This window comes from Galendromus occidentalis, unplaced genomic scaffold (genome assembly GCF_000255335.2).
Source record: "Galendromus occidentalis unplaced genomic scaffold, Mocc_1.1 scf7180000077512, whole genome shotgun sequence".
Classification (NCBI taxonomy): Eukaryota; Metazoa; Arthropoda; class Arachnida; order Mesostigmata; family Phytoseiidae; genus Galendromus; species Galendromus occidentalis.
Genome location: NW_003805500.1, coordinates 1,305,236 through 1,327,491, shown reverse-complemented (window position 1 = coordinate 1,327,491; position 22,256 = coordinate 1,305,236). Strand labels below are relative to the sequence as shown.

The window sequence follows — 22,256 nt, the reverse complement described above, 5'->3', positions numbered from 1 at the left end:
CGCAGTCGGGTCATTGAAGAGTTTCTCGAAGTGGCGCTTGATTTCTTCGGGCTTCGCGTTGCAGCTGTGTCTATTCGCGTTTCTTCGAATGTATTGGAACGGTTGCTCCTCAGCCCTGGTGACTAGTCTGGTTTCATCCTCTTCGGTGCACCGCTCTTTGCTGCGCTTTATCTCTGCGTGGTATTGTCTCCGTTTCTGAATATATTCTGGTCTCGCGTTGGGCGTTCCTTGACGTACTCTTTTGAGGCAGTGCTTCACCTCATTCAGGAGTTGGCTGCATTCGTGCGAAAACCACCTCTTCACATTCTTCTTCGGTTTTTGCTCTCGTAGTGATGTTGTTACATAGTTCGTGAGTGCCTGTTCGGCTTGGTCGAGACTGAGGTTGCGTATAGCTTCGCCGACGGTCTTCTTCTGCTCCTCATTCTCGAGTGTCGGTAGATGGACTCTCCTTGCATATTTCTTGGCCGGGTCGGTGAGTAGTTCCTTAGAGGTTTCTCGTCTTTGAAACGTCATCTCTACCGGAAGGTGTTTCCTTATCGGAATGTCTCCCACCCTGACGGACGTGATACCCATGCTGTTGTTGGTGAAGTACAGGTCAATCGTACTGCTTCCATTTTTGCACAGATACGTCGACTCGTTTGGGTCGTTGAGCATACGCAGCCCTCGGGCATCCATTGTGTCGAGTAGATGGATACCTTTATTGTCCATCGCTCTCGGGTCGACTCTCGCATTGAAGTCCCCAGCCGCGATGGTCGGTTTAGACGCTTCTAGCTTCGATAGGGCGCCGTTCACGATGTCTATGAGTTCCATCGTACTGCGTTGTGGCGGAATGTAGAACAGTGCGATCTGCTCGGTCGCGTTCTTGATCGTTATGTAGTCCTCCTCTCTTTCAACGATCTCAAATTGTGGGAGGCTCTTCTTGATGAATATTGAAATTCCTCCGACTGGTCTTCCGCCTTGGACCGGTGGTTTCGCTAGCGCGTGGTATCCGACGTGTTCTTCAAGGTTCAGCTCTTCTATGAGGAATGTCTCGGTCAGAAGCAGGTAATTGTACCTCGTGAGTTTACTTTCGTCTTCTAGTTTCGCGAGGGCCCCTTTCAACCCCTCACAATTCCACAGCAGCGCCGAGGAGGTTGACGGCACTGCTGTGGGCACGCGTGCACTCTTCAGGATCTTCTGGTCCTTGGGCTTCTTGTGTTCCCTGCTGCCTCGTATGCCTTGAGAAAATTCCAAATCATCTCTTTCAGGTTTCCTCTCTGAGGGGGTTGGTAGACTTGTTGCCATTCCTCTTTCCTCGGCGACCTGTATTGGGGGATTCGTCCGTAGGGTCCTCTCTCGTTGTTTCCCCTCTTAACATCGTTTCGTGAAGAAGGTTTTTGCCGTGCGTCTTCCGTTCGCCGTTCGACCGCTGCCGTTCTTGGTCGCGGTGGCCGACTAGCTGCTTGACTGGTTTTCGCACTGCGCTCCAAAGGTACGCCACTTCTCTCTGGGCTTCTCTGTGGCTTCGGAGGGTTGATCTTGATTCCCAAGAAGGTCGCCGCTCGACGAGCCACTGATTTGGCGCAGGCTTCAGCGGTTTCCTCCATTCCGGCATACGAGCAGAATCCTTTGGCAACCATTGCCCGATGTGCTTGAGTCATATCGATGATGTCACATTTCCACTGCTCCTGCTGTGCCCTCATGTAGTCGTTGGCTTCCTTGCAGTCTTTGTGGAACTGAGGTATCGTGACCAATGAAAACGAGTTGTCCTCTCGTGTCTCCTTTAGCTTCCGAGCGAAGGTGGATATCTGCGCCATGTATTCTTCCTTCTTGAACTCGATGCATTCTTCGTGTCCGCCATGGACCACTATGTGCGTCGGTTGCGGGTTGTTCTGAAGAAATTTGTCTGCCAGCTCGAATATCGATTTCGCGTCCTTCTTGGCTGTCCATCTAATCACGACTGGGCTCTTTTTCGGTAGCTTGTCAAGTATCTTGTTTCTGATCCTCATGATACTTTTGTCACCTACGATGAGAACGGATTTGTTCGGTATAGTTCTCCGTTCTCTCTCTGGTGTGGCTGTCTCATCTGAGGAGATCTGATTTCTGTCTGTCCTCATGTTTTTGATCTCTTGCATCTCTGCCTCCAGAGCTCTTACTCTCATCAGTAGACTGATCATGGAACTTATGACGATATTGTCGAGCTTCTGTTTGTCAAGTATAGTCATCAGCTCTGTTGTTGTCATGCTTGCCGCCTGTTGACTGCAGATACGGCATCTCCATGGTGCTTGGTCAGCTGCCGGGTCTCGTTCGTCGACTACGCGACACTGCGCGTGGAACGTTCGTTTACACACCTCGCACCTAGTTAGTAGTCCACCTAGATCTCGGTCACACCTTGTGCACTTCTCTTTTGCTTCTATATCCATGTGCTCCATTCCACTGAGCTGCATTCGCTTGGTTGCTCGTATAGTTGGAGATGGTGTTCCGTCCGTTTGAGTCCTCTTCCGACGATTAACGATTTGGGCGCTCTTCCTCGGAATTTTCTCGGAACTCACGGTGTCCTGTCCTTCTGCTGTCGTTGCTTCACTGATTAGCTGCTGATCGCTTCCGTTGCTAGTTGGTGCTCGCATAAGGCTGTTTACTGCGTCCTGTCACTCGTCTTGTTGACACGTGAGATCGGTTTCTGTCGGTGCTCGAGTTCTTCCACAGAAGTTTCCGCTGCACGACTTGTGTCACCGTTTTTAGGATCACGAGTTCGTATTCACCTTCTTAGCGTCCCAATGCTGCGAATCGAGATGCCCAGTATCGTTTCCTGGTCACTCTTCTCGGAGCTCTCATGAAAGCAACCTCACTGTTTACACGTAGCAGACGATCTCTGACCGCGTAGTAATTGCTAAAGTGATGTGGAAAGATTGTCCTCGTTAAATGCTCATACTGTCTGGCCGAACAAATAACTTATGAACGGTCAGGCGTTTGAGCCTACATGAGCGCGTAACAGAAACACAACGGCAACGTTGACACAGCAAGCTCGCTGGCGACAAGCGTTCATGGGCTCGCCACGTAGTATCTCGCTCGGAACGTTCAAGTTAAACAAGCAAAGCACACGTCCACAGTACTCTCATCCTTTCATCACGCTCGTGTAGCACGCCCGTCATCGTGGGTTTCCGGCTCTATGTAGACAAACATATGGTGCGTTCGTCCCTACGAGATGACGGCGAGAACGCGCGCGACGTTGGGTTGCACGCTCTGGGACAATTCATGGACTTCAGGGAAGTACCTCAGGGCCTTCGATAGATCGGATAGGCGCGCTCCCACCGAGAGATGGACGATCGCTCGTCAAACAGCAGGGTGGCAGTAGCGGAGAGGCTCTCGTCCAGAAGATGCGAACGTGCAAGGGGGAAAGATCGGAGAATAAAACCGCGATTCGGAACCTCGCTCGATCATTTTGATCGCTTAGAGGCTGCTTCTGCACCGTCGAAGATACTGTATGTATCGGAAACACTCGTCCGGACTCGGAAACGAGCTCCCCGGATCAGAAGCTGAGGCCGCCAAGTTTCCTATGCTAAAGACACGTCCGAGTTGAGGATAGGTAATTTCCAGAACCTGTTTATCTCCCGGCGATGGTCGGAGTGATTTTTAGTAGCGGTCACGAGATTCGTGTGAAATATCCTGCTTCGCGGAAGGACGAGAAACTCCTGCAGGCGCCTCCAGGTACGGAGTCGATGGTTCCCTCTGCGGCGACCGAGGGAAGAGGAACCGAGACGGAACGGAGCGCTCGACGAGCAATGCACGAGTGCTAATAAATGGCGAACTCATTCGCTGCCTGACGACAGATTCTGGCCGATTCCACCGAGCTACCGACCGTCGGCCGGCCGACCAACCAACCAACCGACCAGACCACCCACCCACCTCGTGCGAGAGGATTTAGAAGAGAGGTAAATGTTGAAGTAAGGAAGTGAATGGAACGCGAATAACGGCGCGGCGGCTCCAGCAGCCAGACCTGCGCCGGGCTGATTAGACTTGCGCTGTTTGACAATGGAAGAACGAAAGAGTCTGGCTGAGATGGGGGCCGCGGATCAGGGGCCGCGGAAAGCCCCAGATTCGGGCCCAGCCCAAAACTGGGGAAGCGTGTGAGAACGAGAGAGGGACCTAGGTCTGACTTTCGGACTCGCTCCAGGCTAAACCGGGGGAACTCACTTCCCCTGAGATCGGGAAAGTGTGGAAGCACAAAAGGAAAAGAGGCACCGACTCGCGAGGGACTATAAGGGAGAAAACAACGAAAGCAAACGAAAGAGGGAACGAAGGAAGTGCGGCGGCGGCGGCGACCAGAGGGACAACGGGGGACCTTGATGGGCCGAGAAACGACTTGAAAGTGGAAACGTTGGAAGAAAAGTAGAAGGCACGGTCGGAGGCGAAAAGGCCCTCTGGCACCCAGATTCCTTTCTCGATTAGGAGGAGGAAGCCCCTTTTCCTCCATCAGGGCTTGGCATACCTTCACCCGACATTCCAATCCATAACGGCTTGTATTGGGACGTATTCGTGTCAACTCGAAATCGTAGAATGTCAAGTGTTACGAAGGACCGCGAGCACCGACTCGCTCATGAGCTAATAAAAAGCCGCGAGTCTTTGGACTCCACTCTCGGAGCTCGAAATGAAATTCCAGCCCCAGGGTCTGATATCCACCGGTTCTTCGATCGAATGGGAGGAAGCTATGGATTGGATGGCCAGGAAAGCCACGAGTCCAAATTAAGAGTCTATCCGCCATTTTATAAAAGGGAGGAACGCGAAGTATGGGAAGCTCATGAACTCGGTGGCGCTCAAGACTCGGCGGATACCACGACGAGTTCGGGACCGCGCTCCGACAAGCAGGGACTTTTAGTCCGTAATGGATATCCACCGTTTTCCTTGATATCAGAGCCCGCGCTCATGATTACGTGTATGTTCCTGGGAACCCGGGACGTGTTCCGGCAGACTGGAGACGCACGAGCGAACGATCGTGTCTCATTTGAGGCAATAGCACATATTCCCTATTACAAGTCGTCACTGGTTCGAGACGCTGTGGGATTTGAGCTCGAGCTCCACCGTCTCGAGCTAACGATTCTTAAAAGCGACAGCAATAATTCCCCTGTCGTCGAGCTTGTCAACGCTGCCATCATCGCTGTCGACGACGTCATTTTACGAGCTCGGAAAACCGCAATCAGGCGCGAGATCGCGCAGAGCAGGGAGCGGTTGGAGAACCGGGAAAAGGCGCCGGCTACGAGCGAGCCGAAAAAAACAGCCCCGCTCACAGAAGCGCGATACGAACAAGTCGCCATATCTCTAGCTGCGTTCAGGAGAGAAGACGATCCACTGGGACTCACTCCGGAATGCTTCCGTGCACCGACTTCCATTTCCTCCCGTACGTCGTTCGCTCGAGCGATAGTCCGACGTCTAAAGCCCGGGGAGACGCGCGGCGGAATGTCGGCGGCTGTGACGACGAATACGTCCATACCGTGACGGCGGGGGATGCGTCGATGGAAAACGCAATCGCTGCCGTCGTTCTAAACTTTTTTGTCAACAATCAAACCACGCTCCTCATTCCAAAACTCGATCCGGAGAAGACAGGGTTTCTGCGCGAGGCTTCGAGAATCGAAAAAACATTTATTTTTCCCCTCGACACGAAACAGAATCACAGAGACAAGGCGGATGAGCGGAGGAAATCCGGAAGAAAAGTAGAACAAGGTCGGAAACTGAAGTGGGGGCGGTGGTGGCGACGACGCCGACGGAGAGGTACAACAAGGTCAGCGCTCCGCTTCCAGATTGGCCCGAGGGTATTTTGCCACTTCTGTCAACCGCCAGCCAGCTCGCCCTCCCGCCCGCTTGCCAAGCGACTCCCCCGCCCCGCTGTCCGCTGGTCACCGACGTGGACTCTAACCGAGAAATGAAGCCAGCTGACCGACTCTTAAGAAAGCGAATGAAAAGAGAACTGATATCGGCGGGAGCAGCGATAAAGGACGGGGGAGGCCGACGCGGATCGCAAGCGGGAGGAAGAACTCGTACGTAGATAAGGATGGGAGAGATAAAGAGGGCCAGCATACTTGTTGCTCACTTGAGGCTAAATAGGTGAGGGTTTGCGTCTCTCAGCCGTGTAAGTCGCTCGCCGACCAACTGCCGGCCCGCTGTCGGCTCCTGCCCCGGGCAAAGTTCGTAAAGGAGACGCAGCACAGAGACGCCGCACTCTTCGTCCACCGCTCGGGGCCGACGGAGCCTTAATCCCCGTCCTTAGACCACAAGTTGCGGATTCCCGGACGACATCCAGCGGGAGCAAAGTTACTCTACTACTCGCCCACGCCAAGGGACCTTCAGTTAGAGTTCTTCGGATTATTTTTTTCTATTCCTGATATTTCTCTGTATTTTGATATTTTTTCAACATCGCCCGCTCGATTAGATCCCGTCTCGGGCGGTGCGGGCCTCGATCCTCTGCTGGCGCTTGATCCCCATGGGTAGCTGGCGACGACAGTCTCCCGAAGCAATCAATCTTGCGAATGCGGGACAGATCCAAGCGGACTGGCCGCTCGACCGCCCGCCCGACCAAAGCATGAACGATTGATCTTACGATTCCAACGGAGGACCGAAACGTTCGTCCTTGTATCATTCCGCAGTGTTGTAGCACCGAGCTGTAAACTGAGCGATTTCGATTACATTTCCTGAACGTCCTCCGCTCGGTCGCGCAAGGCCGTATCGGTCCGCTCACTTCGATCCTCGCGGTTTCGGAGCTCCGAACACACCGCATGCTCCCTAACCACAAGGTTGCTATTTCCTGCTATCCCGGAGGAGCCGTGATTGAAGTTTCGGAGGCGCGACGAATACTCGTGTATCTATCGAAAACATCGCACAAAGCCGCCCGATGCGAAAATAACCTCCAATATTCACGAAGTTTCCACAGGCTTGTCACAGAACCGTCGACGTTGTTTGTGCCTTCTCGAGGATAAGGCTGGAACATTTCTGTCCTCCCTGCGTCGAGGGCGTCTCAGGGCGTCTAACCTTTGCGGTCTTTTTTTTCGGCTCACAGCACGTTCTTCAGGTGCTCTTTTCCTCCCTTATCCCGGATCCTGCATCCAACATGCGGTCTGCTGCTCATAGATAAGATTAGTCAGGAGCTTACGACGACAATTGAGCAGGCGGCAACTGTTGTGTCGTTATGCCCGCCTGCTGTCTTACTCGCTTTCCTCCATAGCCTTCAGCCCGGGGCATTCCGTGTTTTGTGTTTCTTCTTGGCCAGAACGTTTGCCCACGTATGATAAACGCCGGGGGTCGCCGCGGAGCGCCCTCGACGCTCTCCAACCGTCGGGAAAGATTCCGTTCGAGAAGATGCGCAATGCTTCGCTCGCGCTCGGCTCGAGATGTGATTATTCCTATGGATCCCTTCAATCGTCGAGAGCCGCGCGTATGGAAAGGATAATTCGCCGTTCTTGTTGCCAAGTTACCGCGTTACAGTTGTTTTCCTCTTGAGCTCCGATCCTTAACGTTCCATCCAACGTTTGGATGGGAGGGATCCTCCCCTGACGTCTAACGAAACGAAAGCAGAATTCCGGACACCCGGGGACTGGCGACCGAGTCCATCAACTGCGATGAGGGGACTCCCCGTCCGTCCATTCTCATCGCTCTATTGTTTTCCCATTCCAGAAATTCCCCGTGAGGTCCGATCTCGCTCACGTACCGAGAAGCATAGACAGCGACTCGGACCATTTCCTAGCCATCGGCGGTGTTTCCGATAGACTGGCCCACCGAGACCAGAGCCGAGCAGAGGGTTCGCCCCTCACAGCGCACTGCCGATCAGGGTCGAGCCGGACTCCACAACGGGCGCGGGCCAACACCGGCTCGACTACGTACAACATCACATAGTACCTGGATTCTCCGCCGCCATGGCCGCTCTCTCGATTCCCCCGTCCCACCTCTGGCTCGTAGTTGTCTGAGTGAGACCGTGGAAGGAGGCAGCTCGGATCGGTCACGCCACCGAATATTATAATCCATTCATCCATAGCTTGTTCCGTACGTTCATATGTAGGACAGACCGAGTACCGAAAATACGGCCGCTCCGCCGGACAAAGAGACGCACCAACGATAAGGAAAAGGATCAAGCAGTCAGACGAACAGACGGACGAGGGAGCGTAGGCTGCCACCATCTGCTTCCATCTGAAAATGCCCTTTTCCTCACTCGTTATTCTCCCAGCCCCCGATCGCTCGACCCTGGTCCCACTGTCCTTCTCCTTGTTCTCCTCCTTCTCCCTCATCATCGTCCTTCTGTCGTTGTCGCCGCCGCCGAAGCTGCTGCTGCTGCCGCTGATGCCACTGATGCCGTCGTAATCGCCGTTCATGGCCTGCTCCAAGCTGTTTGCCCGCCCTGGGCTCGTTTCGTTAGAGTTGTCCATTGCCGTCACGTTATCAAGATCATTCGTAGGTCGTACTATCGAAGGCCGGCCCGTTCAATCACCGCTCGACTCCGTTGACGGAACGAACAGCTGCATGAGATCACGCGGGGAATTTCCCTTCGGAAAACAGAATCCTTCGCGAGGATCTATCAATCAAATTCAGTTTTTTCTTTACGATATTCCTGTTGATTCTTCAAGCCCAATTCGCGTCGCAATGGTGACGCCGACGGAAACAACGGACGAGGATTATGACGGAAGCGATCTTGAATCCATTTGAGTTCAGCTGATTGCGACGGATGCGCACCTGTCGTGACTCGCGGCCCTCCACATTTTCTCTCTCGACGTCTTCTTTGCAGCCCTTGAAGTCGGGTCAGCCTTTCGGTCACTGAGTCAGCCCGTTCGGCGGAATCGTTCGCCCGCCGTTCAGCAGGCCGGCCGAACGCCCAGGTACGGCTTTATTCCGGGGATTCCTCCTTTCGATTCTGCGTGGTGTGGCTCCGCGATACCGATCACAGCGTAACGGGACATCCTCCGTCGCACGCTTCGAAAGTCGGGCCGCGTGCTCTAGCACTAGCCGACCATATCTCTTCTGACGGGTCCGCCTCGGACGTGGAATCGTTCGCTCTAAGCTGAAAACCCGCAGAACGTTACGCGAACCGAGGACACACGTAAACGGTGGGGTATCCGGTCGATGCGTTGTTCGTCTGTGGATGCGGTTGTTGTCATGTTTCTATCCACAATACTGGCTCGACGGAATGCCGAGGGGAGGGGAAACGGACGCGGCGAAGAGGCACCGCTATCCAACCGGAAGAAAACGTACCACTGATGCCTGTAGTAGAAGTATCGCCCGCAGTAGTAGTAGTAGTAGTAGTAGCGATGGTGGTGAAGGAAAATGTAGAGGAACCGACGAGGCTGACGGCGGAGCGTGGAGGAAGGAGGGCAGAGGGGCGGCCGGCGAGCCGGCCGGTCGGAAGGTCTACTCGGCGAGCTGGAGGCTCTTCCCGATGCCCCAAACACGGCGGAGACCAGAAGAGAGGCGAGCGAGCCCTCGATTGAAAATCTCCGTCGCTGCCGAGGTGCCGGCGCCGGCGCGATGTCGACAACTCCGAGCTCCAGACTCAGAATGGAAAGCCATACATTGATCACCAATCAGATCTATTTCCCGGGCAATCTTTCTTCTTTCCGCGACCGGTTAACGCCGTTTTCCAGAATTGCTCCGTTGCTTTTCTTTTCCTCCCCCACTTCCGCCCCCTCCCCAACTGTCGCTCCAGGACCTTCTCGAAGTTCCTTCTCCTCGCTGGCTCTGCTTTCTCACTGTCTTGTTTTCTCCAGGCTGACCATCCGAAGGATGGTGGAATCAATGGAGAGCTTCGCTTCAATTCGAGCTATATTTGTCGGGAAGCTGAGAGGCTTCCACTCGACGTAGTATATGGAGCGATGACAGGGCTCCTTGCTTCCGTCTCTCATACGAACTTGAGCAGTTTGTGCATGATTGCCGGCCCGGACCGGAGCCCAGGGATCGAGAAGCACAAGGTAGGACAGGAGAAAGGGGCGAAAGCTCAGGCTTTTGCTCCTGATGCGTCACGAGCAACAACTCGTTGTCTCTATGATAAAACTCCGTCGACTGGGTTCCGACGGAGTGCTCGAAGGAGACGGCGGCTTACGAGAGAATCGGGGTCTCAATATACCAGACCGTGATCGGAAGGCGTGAGTCGGTCCCACCGGAGAAAAACCAGCAAGATATGTAGGTATATCACTCTCGTCACGGCCGGTAGCGGAAGTGGATTAATACCAATCTCGAATTATGAACTCCCCGTAGCTGTCCCGCTCGGTCGGAGGGATAAGCTTTCCCGCGCCGGGGAATCCGGTGAAAGGCTCTTGGTGCTGCACAAATAAGGATAAAGGGCAGGACAGCATACGGCTGTCCTACGCTTCCGACAGGGACACGCGAAACTCTTCGACTCCGCTTCAGATAATCGGGGTAGCCTGTCCGTCGTGAGCAGACACCCTGCCTGCTCGCCTGCGATGGCAGGTGGAGGAGCGCGCGGTGCAAGCGGAAGCCTGACTGCGTCTCCTTCAGATGTGGGGGACGCAGCTTCCGAGGCAACTGGAGGCCTGTCCTGGAGCGGCGAAAGCGGAAGGACGGTGTACTCGCAGCCTCTAAGGCAGATGGAAGAATTCATGGAGGGAAAGACAGTTCCCAGCTTACAATTCGCAAAGCAGACGCAGAGGAATAGGACGAAGGAGGCGTTCCGGGCATTGCGTGGCCGAGCAACACAAGGCAAAAGCTTGTCCTGCTCACGACCGGGGCTTTTATTCGTGGACTTGAGTAATCCGACCGGAAAAAAATGCAGGGTATTTTTCTCTCGGATGCAGCCACAGAGTCAGGTATTTCGGGAAAAAGGAAGCTGCGTCCTTCCGTGGAGAAGAATTGTTTCCACGACGGTTTCGCCAACGAGCGGGGGATCTCGCCTCGTTTCGAACGGCCCCGAAACTTGTGGGAGGCCCCTAATCACAAGCCGGGCGAAGAGAAAGCGGTTTCCGTAAGTTCTCAAGACACGACCGGAGACTTCCAGTGGACCGGGGGAGTCTACGAGACTTCGTGGAGCATCGATTGGTCAAAAGTACGGTCGGAAATCGGAGTTGAGTTTTTCTGGGGGATGGTGGTTCTTCTCTTGAGCACTTCCTCGGCGACGCCAGCCCGAACTCAACAGAAACAGGTCGGGACCGTCTCAGGCTGAGAGTGAGCACGTGTTCGAGGATGGCGGTCCTGAGTTCTCCCGATCCGATTGGACTCAAGTTCAATTGGTCGAGGAGTTCCCTATTCGTCCCCCGGCCGTACTTGCCGAACGCGGATGGAGACTATGCGAGGACGGAGACGGCAGCTACGTCAGCGATCACATGCACGAGGACGGGAGCGGCAACAGCGGCAACAACAAAATCGACGGTGAAGCGCGAGCGGCTTTCCCGGTTCGGAGCTCGAGTTTTTACGAGTTCGGCGATCATTCATTGTCACTGAAGCCTCCCGGTCGTCCCTCGACGCGGTCAACTCCATCGACGAATGAGCACGACAATTCGAACAGCAAACTAAATATCGTAAACTCTGTTCCTTATCGAAGCGATGATGTCTCGCAAATAACTATTTATCTCCATCGAGGAATCCCCACGGAGGTAGAGTTTGAGCAACGGGGGTGGATCGGAAGTATCCATCGATAGATAAGCATCGCAGAAAAGCGTGAAGCTTCGGCTCTCCGGCTTCTCTCCTTTGGCTTCGGGAGCTCCGACATTGACTCGACGAGCTATCTATAGGTGAGGACGGAGTAGACAGAATTCTCCTTTCTGGGCGGGAAGTACGGAAGTAGTCAAGTGACATGTCTTACCTTGGAAACTTTGTCGAAGATCTCGAGCTCTTCCTGATCGACGTACGTGTGAGGAAAGTAGACCTCGAGCGCGTGGATTCCTACGTCCTCGGGCCAACATCCTCCACAATCTCCGTTTTGCTGCGAAGTCATTCTGATTCGCCCGCTGTTTCGATGGTGGAGTTATCAGACGATGTCTACGGACACTGCAGAATCGGAATTTAGCAATCCTCCGATGGCTGTGAAGGAACAAGCGGGAAGTTGTTAGTGATACAGTTTGTCGAAAACGACAGTGATTTACCGGAATGTTGTACGATGAGTAATCGTCTCAAAGACTGCTCAGCGAACAGAACGGAATACTTTCGTCGTCTGATCGATAACCGAACTTTCCGCCAGAGTTCTCATAGTTTTCTCGACAGAGGCGATCCCCGTTCCAGGTGGCGTTCGGAGGTATGAGCCGCCGCCGGTCAAGGTCGTCATGTTTTGCACTTCGCCAAGGGTCTCTCTCGAGTTGATCAATCATTCGAGATATTCACAATCTACTACGATAATCGTTTCGGGTATCGACTCGCGAGGCGCGCAGGATCGGAAATGCTTGACCAGGAACTGCCCGGGTCCGCTCAAAATGTTTCGTTCTGCGTCGCATTCACTCTTTCGATAGACGGTTGCCCAAGCAAAATATTGAAAGAAGTGCTCGAGTCGAACAGGCGCCGCCGCCGCCGCCGTTCAAGTTATCGACGAATCGAAGTGTGGGGTCTCTCAGCCTTCGCGACCTGGGCTTCGAGTCGGAAAGGCGAGAACGGCTCCGAACAGTTCGGAGCTCCGAGCTTGGACCTCATGGAACGACCAATCCAGAAATGCCTCAACGGGAAATGCTCTGGGAGGCTCCTAGAACCGAGAACATATCCATATTGAACCTCGATCAAGGGGGAAAGTGCTGAACGATATTGGGGTGCGTGAAATTGAACAATATCCGTGTTAGGGTCATTCACTTCCCCGGTCGAGCAGAAACGTTTCTTTCGCCCGGGAGTTGTGCGACCATGGAAAATTCCAGAGGACCGACTCTCAATTATCTCGGTATTATGATTCCGCACCTCTTCAGGTGAAGTTACCTGATGTAACATGATGACACGTGACTACTCATCGCCCGCAATCATAAGTGATTCATTCGATTCTTCATATTATCGAATATCAATACATAATGTATTTATTGAACTTGAAAAATAATCCTTCGTCTGCTCCATCAGAAACTCGATGGTTGATCGAAACCCAGTCATGAATCCAATCAAAGTCTGGATATGCAAATTCACACACGTTCATGGGAACAGAAGGAACGGGGCACTCGCCAGCACCAGATCTGCAGGGACGAAGATGAAGAAAGGCTCCCGAAGAGAATCTCCCTCAGCCCGATGTCACGGCGGACCGCATCGTTCATCAGAGTCAGAGCGGTCTCCAATCTGCACCGCCGGCGGGGACAAATAAAGAACCCAGGCAAGAAGCTGCAGGGACTGTGAGCGCGTATTCATTTTCTCATGCATCATGTCGCCCTGCAGGAACAAGAAGAAAAAGGAGAGAAGCCCATCATGATCCATGATTTACAAGAGCGTCGACGGCCTCGGGCTTGCTGGTTCGCTTGCATGCCTGGCTTGTCGGTTGGTTGGTCGGTCGGTCCGTGGACTGCCCCGTCGTGCCCCAGGTTGGTTGGCTGCTTGACTGGATTGCTCCTGGCCCGGATCTAGTCCGCCTGCATATTCCCACTCCCAGCCTGCTCCTGTGGCGCCCCTCGGCACGTTCCGTACACACTGTTCCAAATAGAATAACACCAGCGGACGAGTACACAGTAGACTTGCAGCGGGGCCTTCCAGCGAATAGTGGAGCCTTCCAGCGAATAGTGGAGCCATGCAGCCGATATGACGCTGATTCCTAGCGTTCAGTTTGTTCGGCTCCATTGGCCTCCGAAGGTTGTCCGACCCCCGGCCGGCAATGTGGGCTCGAGTCAATACGTAGACGACTGGAAAATACTCGTAACGGCAGAATGACGAGCATCGGGCGGGCATGGGGCTGCTGCGCGTTGGTTGGCTGCTTGCTAGCTAGCGCGCTCGCTAGCTCGCCTGCTTCCCCGAGCCGTCAGGATAGAGTTAGCGGCTCAGGAAAGCCAAATCTCACAAGAGATTGGAAGCGCGGAGGGCGGCGAATCTTGCGCTCCCTCCGATCCGCCAAAAAGCAAACAAAATTCCCACCTTGAGAGCGCGCTCACCGGAGAGCCCCACAACGAAAAAAAAGAGGCTAGGGAATGGAATTCCAAGACAAATGATGCGGTATTACCCTTTTCATGAGCGGAATCAAGATGACATAACGGACGGGAGCGGGCGCGGTGAGGTGACAAATGCGACATGGGATTCCCAGGGCTATTTATACTATGGAGGGAAGAGAGAATGGAAGACGAGGAAAAAAGCGGATTCTCTGACACGACGCGACGTGGAAGCTCGACGCGACGTGGAAGCTCGACGCGAACCTGGCGGAGGAGGTCGAATGGTCAACACCGAGTTCCCGTTTTTTTTCCGAGCGGATTTCGAGCAATGCCCCTCTCCCGAATCGGTTCTCTCGAAGAATATAGAAACTGGCCAATTCAGTCCGTCAGAGAGGCTCTCAATGAGTCTATGGAGGGATCACGGCGGAGCGATCCAATGCCGTCTCCCTTAAATCGCAAGGACGCTCTCGCAACAGGCGAACTACAAGAGAACGAGGTTCTACTGTAGTTTTCACACATCGGCTTGCATTGGACATCGAGCTTGATCATCACACATTTTCCTCCGCCTCTTCGCTCGCACCTCGCCTCGTTGCCTTGACACTGTCTGGTTCTCGAGGAGCCACGCAACTCAAGTTTCGAGCCCCGGCTCGACCGAGTACTGTCCGAAATGGGATGATTCCGGAGGGGGCAAGGAATATTCTCACTGGAATCCGGAATTCCCTCCTCAATCTATTATGTCTCGAGATCATTGTCCCATTCCGTCCATTCATTTCGGCTCTCTTCCCTAACTCATCATTCGCGCCATCGGATTCACAGTTGGTCTGACTGAATCGGGTTCATGCTCGGAGTTCTTTGCGTCCGAATCCTTGGCAGGGGAAATATACGTGGTGCGGGAAAACTCAAGTGAACCCCCGGAAAATCCATCTCCCACCGAGCCGCCATCGCGATTTCTATGCTCCCGAAGCCTTGCAGCGCGCAACAACGTAAGGGTTTCTTTCCTCGGAAATTCCAAAGTCGCTCTGCGAGTCAGTGGTCGTCAAGGCTCGTGTCCGTCAAAGTCTGGTGGCACACTTCTACGCTGAGAACAGAACAGGCTTCGTCCTTGGACGGACGGACGGACGGACAGACGGACGGGCGGACGCACGAACGAACGGGTAGTCAGACGGACAGCGTACAAGTGCCTACAATCCTGGCAACGGGCAGACGAGCGCAGAGAGCCTTCCAAAAGTCAGTCGAGTGGGCCATGAAAGAGCATTTTACGACGATTCGAGACAGAACGTTTCCAGCCGTGGGAATGGGAGAGGGTCGAAGGAACTCCGGAGCGTTCTGAAACAGCGTATGTAGCTGGACGCATTCGCTTGCATCATGATACATGCGTGCGAACGGGTCCCTTACATCAGAGTTCTCCAAACTTTTCTCATCGCGGCGAGACGTCCCGCGGATCAAATACACGGGACTCGATGCGTTCCCGAATGGTATTTGGCTCGAGAAGCATCTGCCGCGCTGTGTCTTCCGGTACGAGCTTCCAGAGATTCCGTCGCGAATCCAGAGCTCATGTTCGGAGTTCCTCTCGGTCGGTGCGCTCGAGCTGACTAAGTGAGTTCGTCTTTTCGATTCGAAAATTCGCTGCGGGGTCGTTCGTATCGAGCGATATACCGCCATCGAACGTCATGTACCGCAGAGCGATGACTGCTCACGCTCAAGCGAACGAACGAACGAAGCTAGCTGTCGAATGCTGAGGTCTCGACAGACAAGCAAAACCACTATTCAACCGATCCGTTACGATTCTGTCAGCCACCCAATATCAGCTGTTCCGCGCGTCAGTCTCCGTGCCCTGATTCGAGCGAAGGGAAACCATCCCGAGATCCCACGGTGGGCGCAGCCGAACACGATGTCCCCCGTCCCGCAGCCCGACCCGCGTCGGACTATGGAGGCGTCCACCGAAAGTCGCACCGAATGCCCGGTCGTTCGTATGCCAGCCGGGGAGCCAGAACGGAAGGAATAGAGAACGCCGGACGAGACTACGCTCGAGAGACTTGACTAGTCGACGTCGTCGTCCTTCTTGATGGTGTCGGGAGCAACGACGACGATAGCATCGGCCAACGGCCAGTGGTATTCTGCCGGGCTCGCATGAACGACGTGCCGAGGAAGCAAAACAGTCCTTTACCTGGCGCTCGGACCGCTGTTTCATGCCCCGTTCAAACGTCTGCCATCGATGGGGATCCGCGTGGCCACCGGCGCCTGTCTATTTGTCCGACCGAGCCCCGAACATCGAAGCATCAGTTATTACCAAACACTTGACCGCTACTCAATTTCATGCGAGTGCCTCGCTCAGGAGCCGCGCAGCCATATCGTGACGCGTGCTCGCGACGTACGCGCGATCCGATGTCGAGCTCGCTTCTGCTCGTACGGACAAGAGGAGAACTCGCGGGATTTTCTTCTCCCGGGAACACGGGTGACCTACTCCTCCGGGAGACGGTTTCTGTCCGACTGGAACGTCGGAGCCGTCGAGACGCAGAATATGACATGGACGATTCGCCCGAGTCCGAACCCGAGTGGACATGGTCGTTGTCCGTCCGGGAGCTCCGGGGAGCTCTCCGGGCACGGCCTCGAGCTTTTTCGAAAACGACTTGGATAAGTTGCAGCGGGACAGAAGACAGAACAGCCGGTGAGTCGGAGTTCGGTCGGATGGATTCCGGATCGAAAGTTTCCCTGTAGCGGCCAGAATCAGGAAGTCTTCTACTTCCGATAAAGATAAACTGTCGTTTCGCTCCTCGCGCAGGAGCGTCCCATTCAGGGGAGTCTCCATTGATTTACGATGATCATTCGGGCTAGATTGTTTCTCGCAGGTTTCCGTTCGATGGGGAACGCGCTGCGGCGCATCTCACTTTGGGAACTCGGTGAAAATATGATTCAATTCCGACGGTGTTCTCTGGCCCGGTCCGTCATCCCGGCCGCGCCATCGAACGCGCAAGCGAGAGAGCGAGTGAGCGACTCGCCGAAAGACAGACAGACGAACGAACCCTCCGACCGACCGACCCTCGGCTCAGAGTTCAGAGCGAATGGCAAGGGCAAGCGATCGGCTTCGCGAGACAGACAAGAAGCAGACCCCTGGTAATTACAGCGCCCCCTCTTCTCTCTCTCTCTTCCAGCCTCTTTCTGATGCTGCTCTTCGTCTATGGCCCCATATTGTTTCACGAGTACGTCAACGACGAGCCAGTAGGCTCGACGTCCACCACTCTGTCCCTCGAGCTGGGCAGAAGTGAACACAAAAGCCGAGTCGCGTGCCATCGTCCTCCATCCGACATCTCGTTCAGTCGAATCTATCCTCAAAAATTCCCATAAGTCAGCCAATGGGAATGAGGCACTGGAATGGATCATCGCAACTTCTCGTACTCGTGATCGAACCCACGAATGTCTAAAAAAATTCTCCGAGGCAAATCTATCTGGAATCACAAAGTAACAAATGACAACGACCGCCTCCTCGCAAATCTGTCTTCCTCCGTTCGTTCTCGAGTCTCAATCCCGATTCACATACTACTTGCAGAATGCACATTTGCATCTCCCCCTCCATCCAGATATGCCCCGGATGACTCTTTTCACACCGCAGGCAGAGCTTGCACGCAGAGGGAGCTCAGTAAGTCAGCTATTCTCTTCCCAGAAAAACGGACACCGTGCCGAATACTCCCAGATTGTCTGTTCAGATTAGAGCCGATGCGCTAGCACGTTCTCATGCTCTCCCATGCTCGTGCTCACGCGCTAGAATAGGCCTGGCTTCTCTCATTCCTCCCAGGAGCTGATCGAAATCATTCCTCTAATGATTGTTTCAGTCGATCGCTCTCGAGTCACATCCTCTCGAATATACAGCTCCGTACGGCAACAACGAGCGATCTCTGGGAGGAGGCTCGATTTAGGGGAGATTCCTCACACGGAACTATCGGAGGGAGTTTAGACGTGAATCCTGACAGATGATCTCGAGGAAACTACGGGAGCAGGGCGACTGAGTCTGAAACCTGTGCTCCGTGACTCCAGATATCTGTTCCGGGCAAAGGCGCTCATAGTCCACGCCTTCGAGACTGGCGGAATTTCAGAAATCATTCACGAAGATCACAAACCCCGGAAGCTCTCCACGACTCCCTTAAGCGAGAAGACTGATGAGTCCTGAGGTCTCGGCTTCCCCGGAGGGAATCCGCGCCCTCGGATCAGATGGAGTCAATACCTTTGAATCACTGTAGTGGGTCCGGTTCCCGATGAGCTTCAGTGAACTCCCTCCTGAACATAAGGTCCGGTCAGATGGTGTCTGAGCAGCAAGTCGAGTGATACAGCGAAAAGGTAAATCTCGTAGAGGATCACAACACTCGACAGGAGCTGCGGTGATAGACGCATAACCAGAAGCTAGTCCAGGAACTCGATCGTGAGAGGGTCGTGAGAGAGCGTTCTCTTCACACGAAACGTCACAAAAACACGCGGTAATTCGGATTCACAAAGCTATCCCGAGAACTGCAGGTCTTTCTTTCTCTGTGGTTCCTACACCGAGACGGATCCACTAGGTGGAGCCGAGCGTTCGTATGAGGTGTCGTCGGATCGACGAAAAGTAGCGCGTCCCCGCAGCACGAAACAAAACTGATCGCTCTGAAGAGCTCCGAACAAATCGCTGAGAAGCGACGTTCAGCTAGAAATGGGGGCAGTGAGGGTCACTGTCATTTTGACTGCATCAGAAGCAAGCGAATCTATGATATTTCTTCGCCGCCGGTTCGCTAGCTTCGCCCGCTTATTGGTTCGTTCGTTCGCTCATTCGCTCGCTCGTTCGTTCGTCCGCCGGCTGGTTGGCTCGACTAGCTGACGAACCAACTTGACTGAAAGAAAGAACTACCTGCTGACTCGTTGGCAAAAGTCAGCAAGGCGTAGCTCGGCGCCCATCGGAGCACTGTGGAAAGCGAGGGTGATTTCTCGGGACTGATGATAATGATGATGACGACGACGATGAAGACCGCGGCGATGATGATGAATATTTCCGCAGCGATCATCATCGGAGCCAGCGCCCGCTAGCGGCCACCGGGTCCTATTGCCAACTTGTTCAGATTTGGGCCAACGCACAAAACTCGATCAGCTCCACCGAGATCGGATTTGAGCCGTCCGCCACCCAGAATAATCGGATCAAATCGGACGGTGGAAGTGGCGGAGTTTCCGTATGAATTACTCGATACGACGCGGTGAGCCCGCCGCACGATCTGGCCATCAGCACATGTCGCGAAAATCGACGAATCACAGCGACCACCGACTCACTGACAGACAGGGCGGCGGACAGACGGGTAGCAGACCGTACTCGTTCGATTTTATTCGATTCCCTCTCTCGAACGGAAAAAGGAAGAATCGGAAGGAAACACACAAAGACCGTCTGACCGAACAATGACACTTCTCCGATGATTATGGCCTACCGCCGCGCAAAACCGCATGTCACCGCCCCCAATCACTTACTCACTAGGATTTGTGTCCACAAAGGTTCGTGTCTACAAACTATCCGATCCACCGTGGATCGGTCGGTCGATCCCTTGATCAGTCCGTCCGTCCGTCCGTCCGTCAGTTAGTCAGCCGGTCGGTCGGTCGGTCGCTCATTCGTCACTGGGTCGTTTCAAGGTAGTACATACGATCTGCCCGGAGTCTCACAGAACCAAATGGCAATGGTCGAGAGACAGCGGTCTCGTGGGGAAGTGAGTGAAGTCGATCACGGAACAGCAGCGCAATAATTCCAGAAGCATGAGACTAGGGTACGGTCGGCACGCCGTGCGTTTCTCCACTCACGGTTTGTCACGACGGAGTAAATCCTCGGAGTACAAAAAGAACGATGTTGCTGGCACTCTCACAGTCAGTATATTCAGTGTACAGCCGCGGTACGAATCCGCGGTTCCGTTCTGCCGGCAGACGAAAGCCAACACAATCCGAATCTGACCCCCTGAACTAAATTCGACGTAGCGGAGGATTCACGCTCGCGACGACGTCGACGACGAGCGACGACGTCAAAGAGAAGCGCCACAGAATATCTGCCGCAGACAGACGCTGGTTCGGCGAACAGCGCATGCTCCGTGAGCGGTCCGACCGCACCGTCAAATAACACCAAAGTGGACGTCGCCTCCTGCGTCTACGTCTCCCTAGCGGTACCGATGCCTTCGCTGATTCCGGCGCTCGCTGTCACTGCTGCCATCGAAGGTGGCGGTGGTACTTCCGCTGCCGAAAGCCGATCAAGTAGTTGAATTTAGTGCGGCTTACAATGATTCCGCAAGGAACCGTTCACCACACACCGTGACGACCCATCCGACAATTCAGGAAACCGATCCCGCAGGAAATCTGCGAGATGCGGCGCGGATTCGAGGCTCGATCCTACGGTTCCCATATCGTTTCCGAATCTCTGACTAGTGATCAAGCGGAACTCCTCATTTCCTGCACATGTCGTTCCATCGTGCGACACGTGCTGAATTCTCGTGCGTGGCTCATGCTGTCGATATCGATGGTCTCCGCGACACAATACAACTACTGGTCAGAAGTCTATTGTGAGAATGGCTGAATTCGACCCTTGTATGGAGATGCATGGCAACAGAGTTCTCAGCTAGGTAGCCAGTCTCGAGAATTCCGCCGAGCATGTACAACACAAACTCCATGGACACAATGCCGACAGATTGGCTGGGGCAAGAACTGCTCACCGAGCGTGGGCTAGTTTTTTCACGTCCTTCGGCTCGGATCTGAGAGCCGCATCCCCCCAAGGACAGCTGAAAGACTGCGAGCGTCCCCGGAGGTAAATAATAGATAATTATGTCCAATAAGAAGCCACAGCCTGCTCGTGGTCGGAAAATCAGGCTCTCGGACAGAGGCCGATTCGCCTCCTCCTGCATACGATTCGAAGCTGACCGATCCGACTCTCAGTGAGTCAGAGGCCTGCTTGGACTCGATATTGCGTCACGAGTATTCGAAAACAACATATGATGCGCTCTATGCCGCACTCGTAGAGCTCGAATGATCCTGGCCATGAATCTATGGTATGCAACGTAAGTCCGCGATAGAGCTGTCCCGCAAACAGAGTGATCCAGAGTGGAACGAGTGCCGGAATACTTTGAATACCGCTGCTCTATATATTGTTGTGGGCTTCGGTGTGATAGGTATATATTTCCCCGGGTCAAGTTTATGACGATTGAGCACGTATCCGAGCAAGCGTGTATATGAGCATACAAAGCTGCGGGGTTCTGCTGAGTGCGGGGAGAGCAAGCGACCGGATGCGTCGGTCGGGGGATCGGGACGGAATGACATCATACGAAGGACTCTGGTGGTTGGGGAACGAACCAATATCTCAAGCCTTAATTACAATACAAGCTCCGATGAATATGAGCGTATGCGCGACGGCTGATAAGAGCTCCTGCATATTTTTGCATAGCGCCGCGAATATCCGCTCGTTTCGCGGAGACAATTTGTTCAATCCAATTAGAGCTCGACGATTGCACCAGACTGCCATCCGACGGCGCTTCTGTCGAAAGAGCTCAAGAAACTCCTGAGCAACTCGACCTCTCCCATACCACCGCAAAACCGCGGTCTTCGCTCTCCGAACGCCTGTCTACAACACGGGAAACGAGAACGAGGGGGACCACTCGGAGGAAAACACACCAACCCTGACGAACTTCAGACTAGGACAAAACATATCGAGAATTCATAGACCTTAATCGGAGAATTCGTAGATGGAAGATAATCCATTCGATGGCACCGGAACCTATGCAGGGGACGGAACCGACTTACTGATGCCCGAAATCCAGAAGCTGTACAACCCCCTACCCGTCCACGAGAATATCGAGCACCGAGGAGAAATTCGGTTTGGAGTTTTCTATTACGCCCTCGATGACGAGATCAAACGCCTATTTGGGGCCGATCCGAACGTGGAATGAAGGAAGACCGGCCTGAGCTAGGTAACTCAGGTATATCGAACGATCGGCGGCGACTGTTGCGTTCTACTCCGTGACATCCTCAGGAACCTAGGTATTGCCAGTCAAAAGCCGGAAAGGCTGGAGGAGACTCTCTGAAATCTCAGTCAGTCGAGAGAGTCTGTAGCATGCAGCCGAATCCGCGAGTCGACAGGATCTCGTTGTGCAAGCGTGCGGATGACAGCGGACGGGCCGTATGGGGGTGCCAATCGTCGCGAATCTTCCAGGTCTTATTCCCAACAAACTCTATATGAGAGCTCGTCGAGCCGGCTCCGGAGGCCCCATTCGTTTCGGATTC

The 22,256-nt window shown here is 54.0% G+C and overlaps 1 protein-coding gene across 1 annotated transcript in view; it reads right to left on the bottom strand.

The window, feature by feature from the left end:
* The window catches only part of Hmgs (hydroxymethylglutaryl-CoA synthase), a 28,631-nt gene extending 8,665 nt beyond the window's left edge, over positions 1-19,966 (bottom strand). Inside the window, exons 1-2 of the mRNA XM_003747181.2 lie at positions 19,800-19,966; positions 11,768-11,985 (exon numbers count right to left, since the gene is read on the bottom strand). Coding sequence (XP_003747229.1) covers positions 11,768-11,899 — 132 coding nt within the window. The 5' untranslated portion in view covers positions 11,900-11,985; positions 19,800-19,966. The remainder of the gene's footprint in view (positions 1-11,767; positions 11,986-19,799) is intronic.
* Between the last annotated feature and the right edge of the window lie 2,290 nt (positions 19,967-22,256).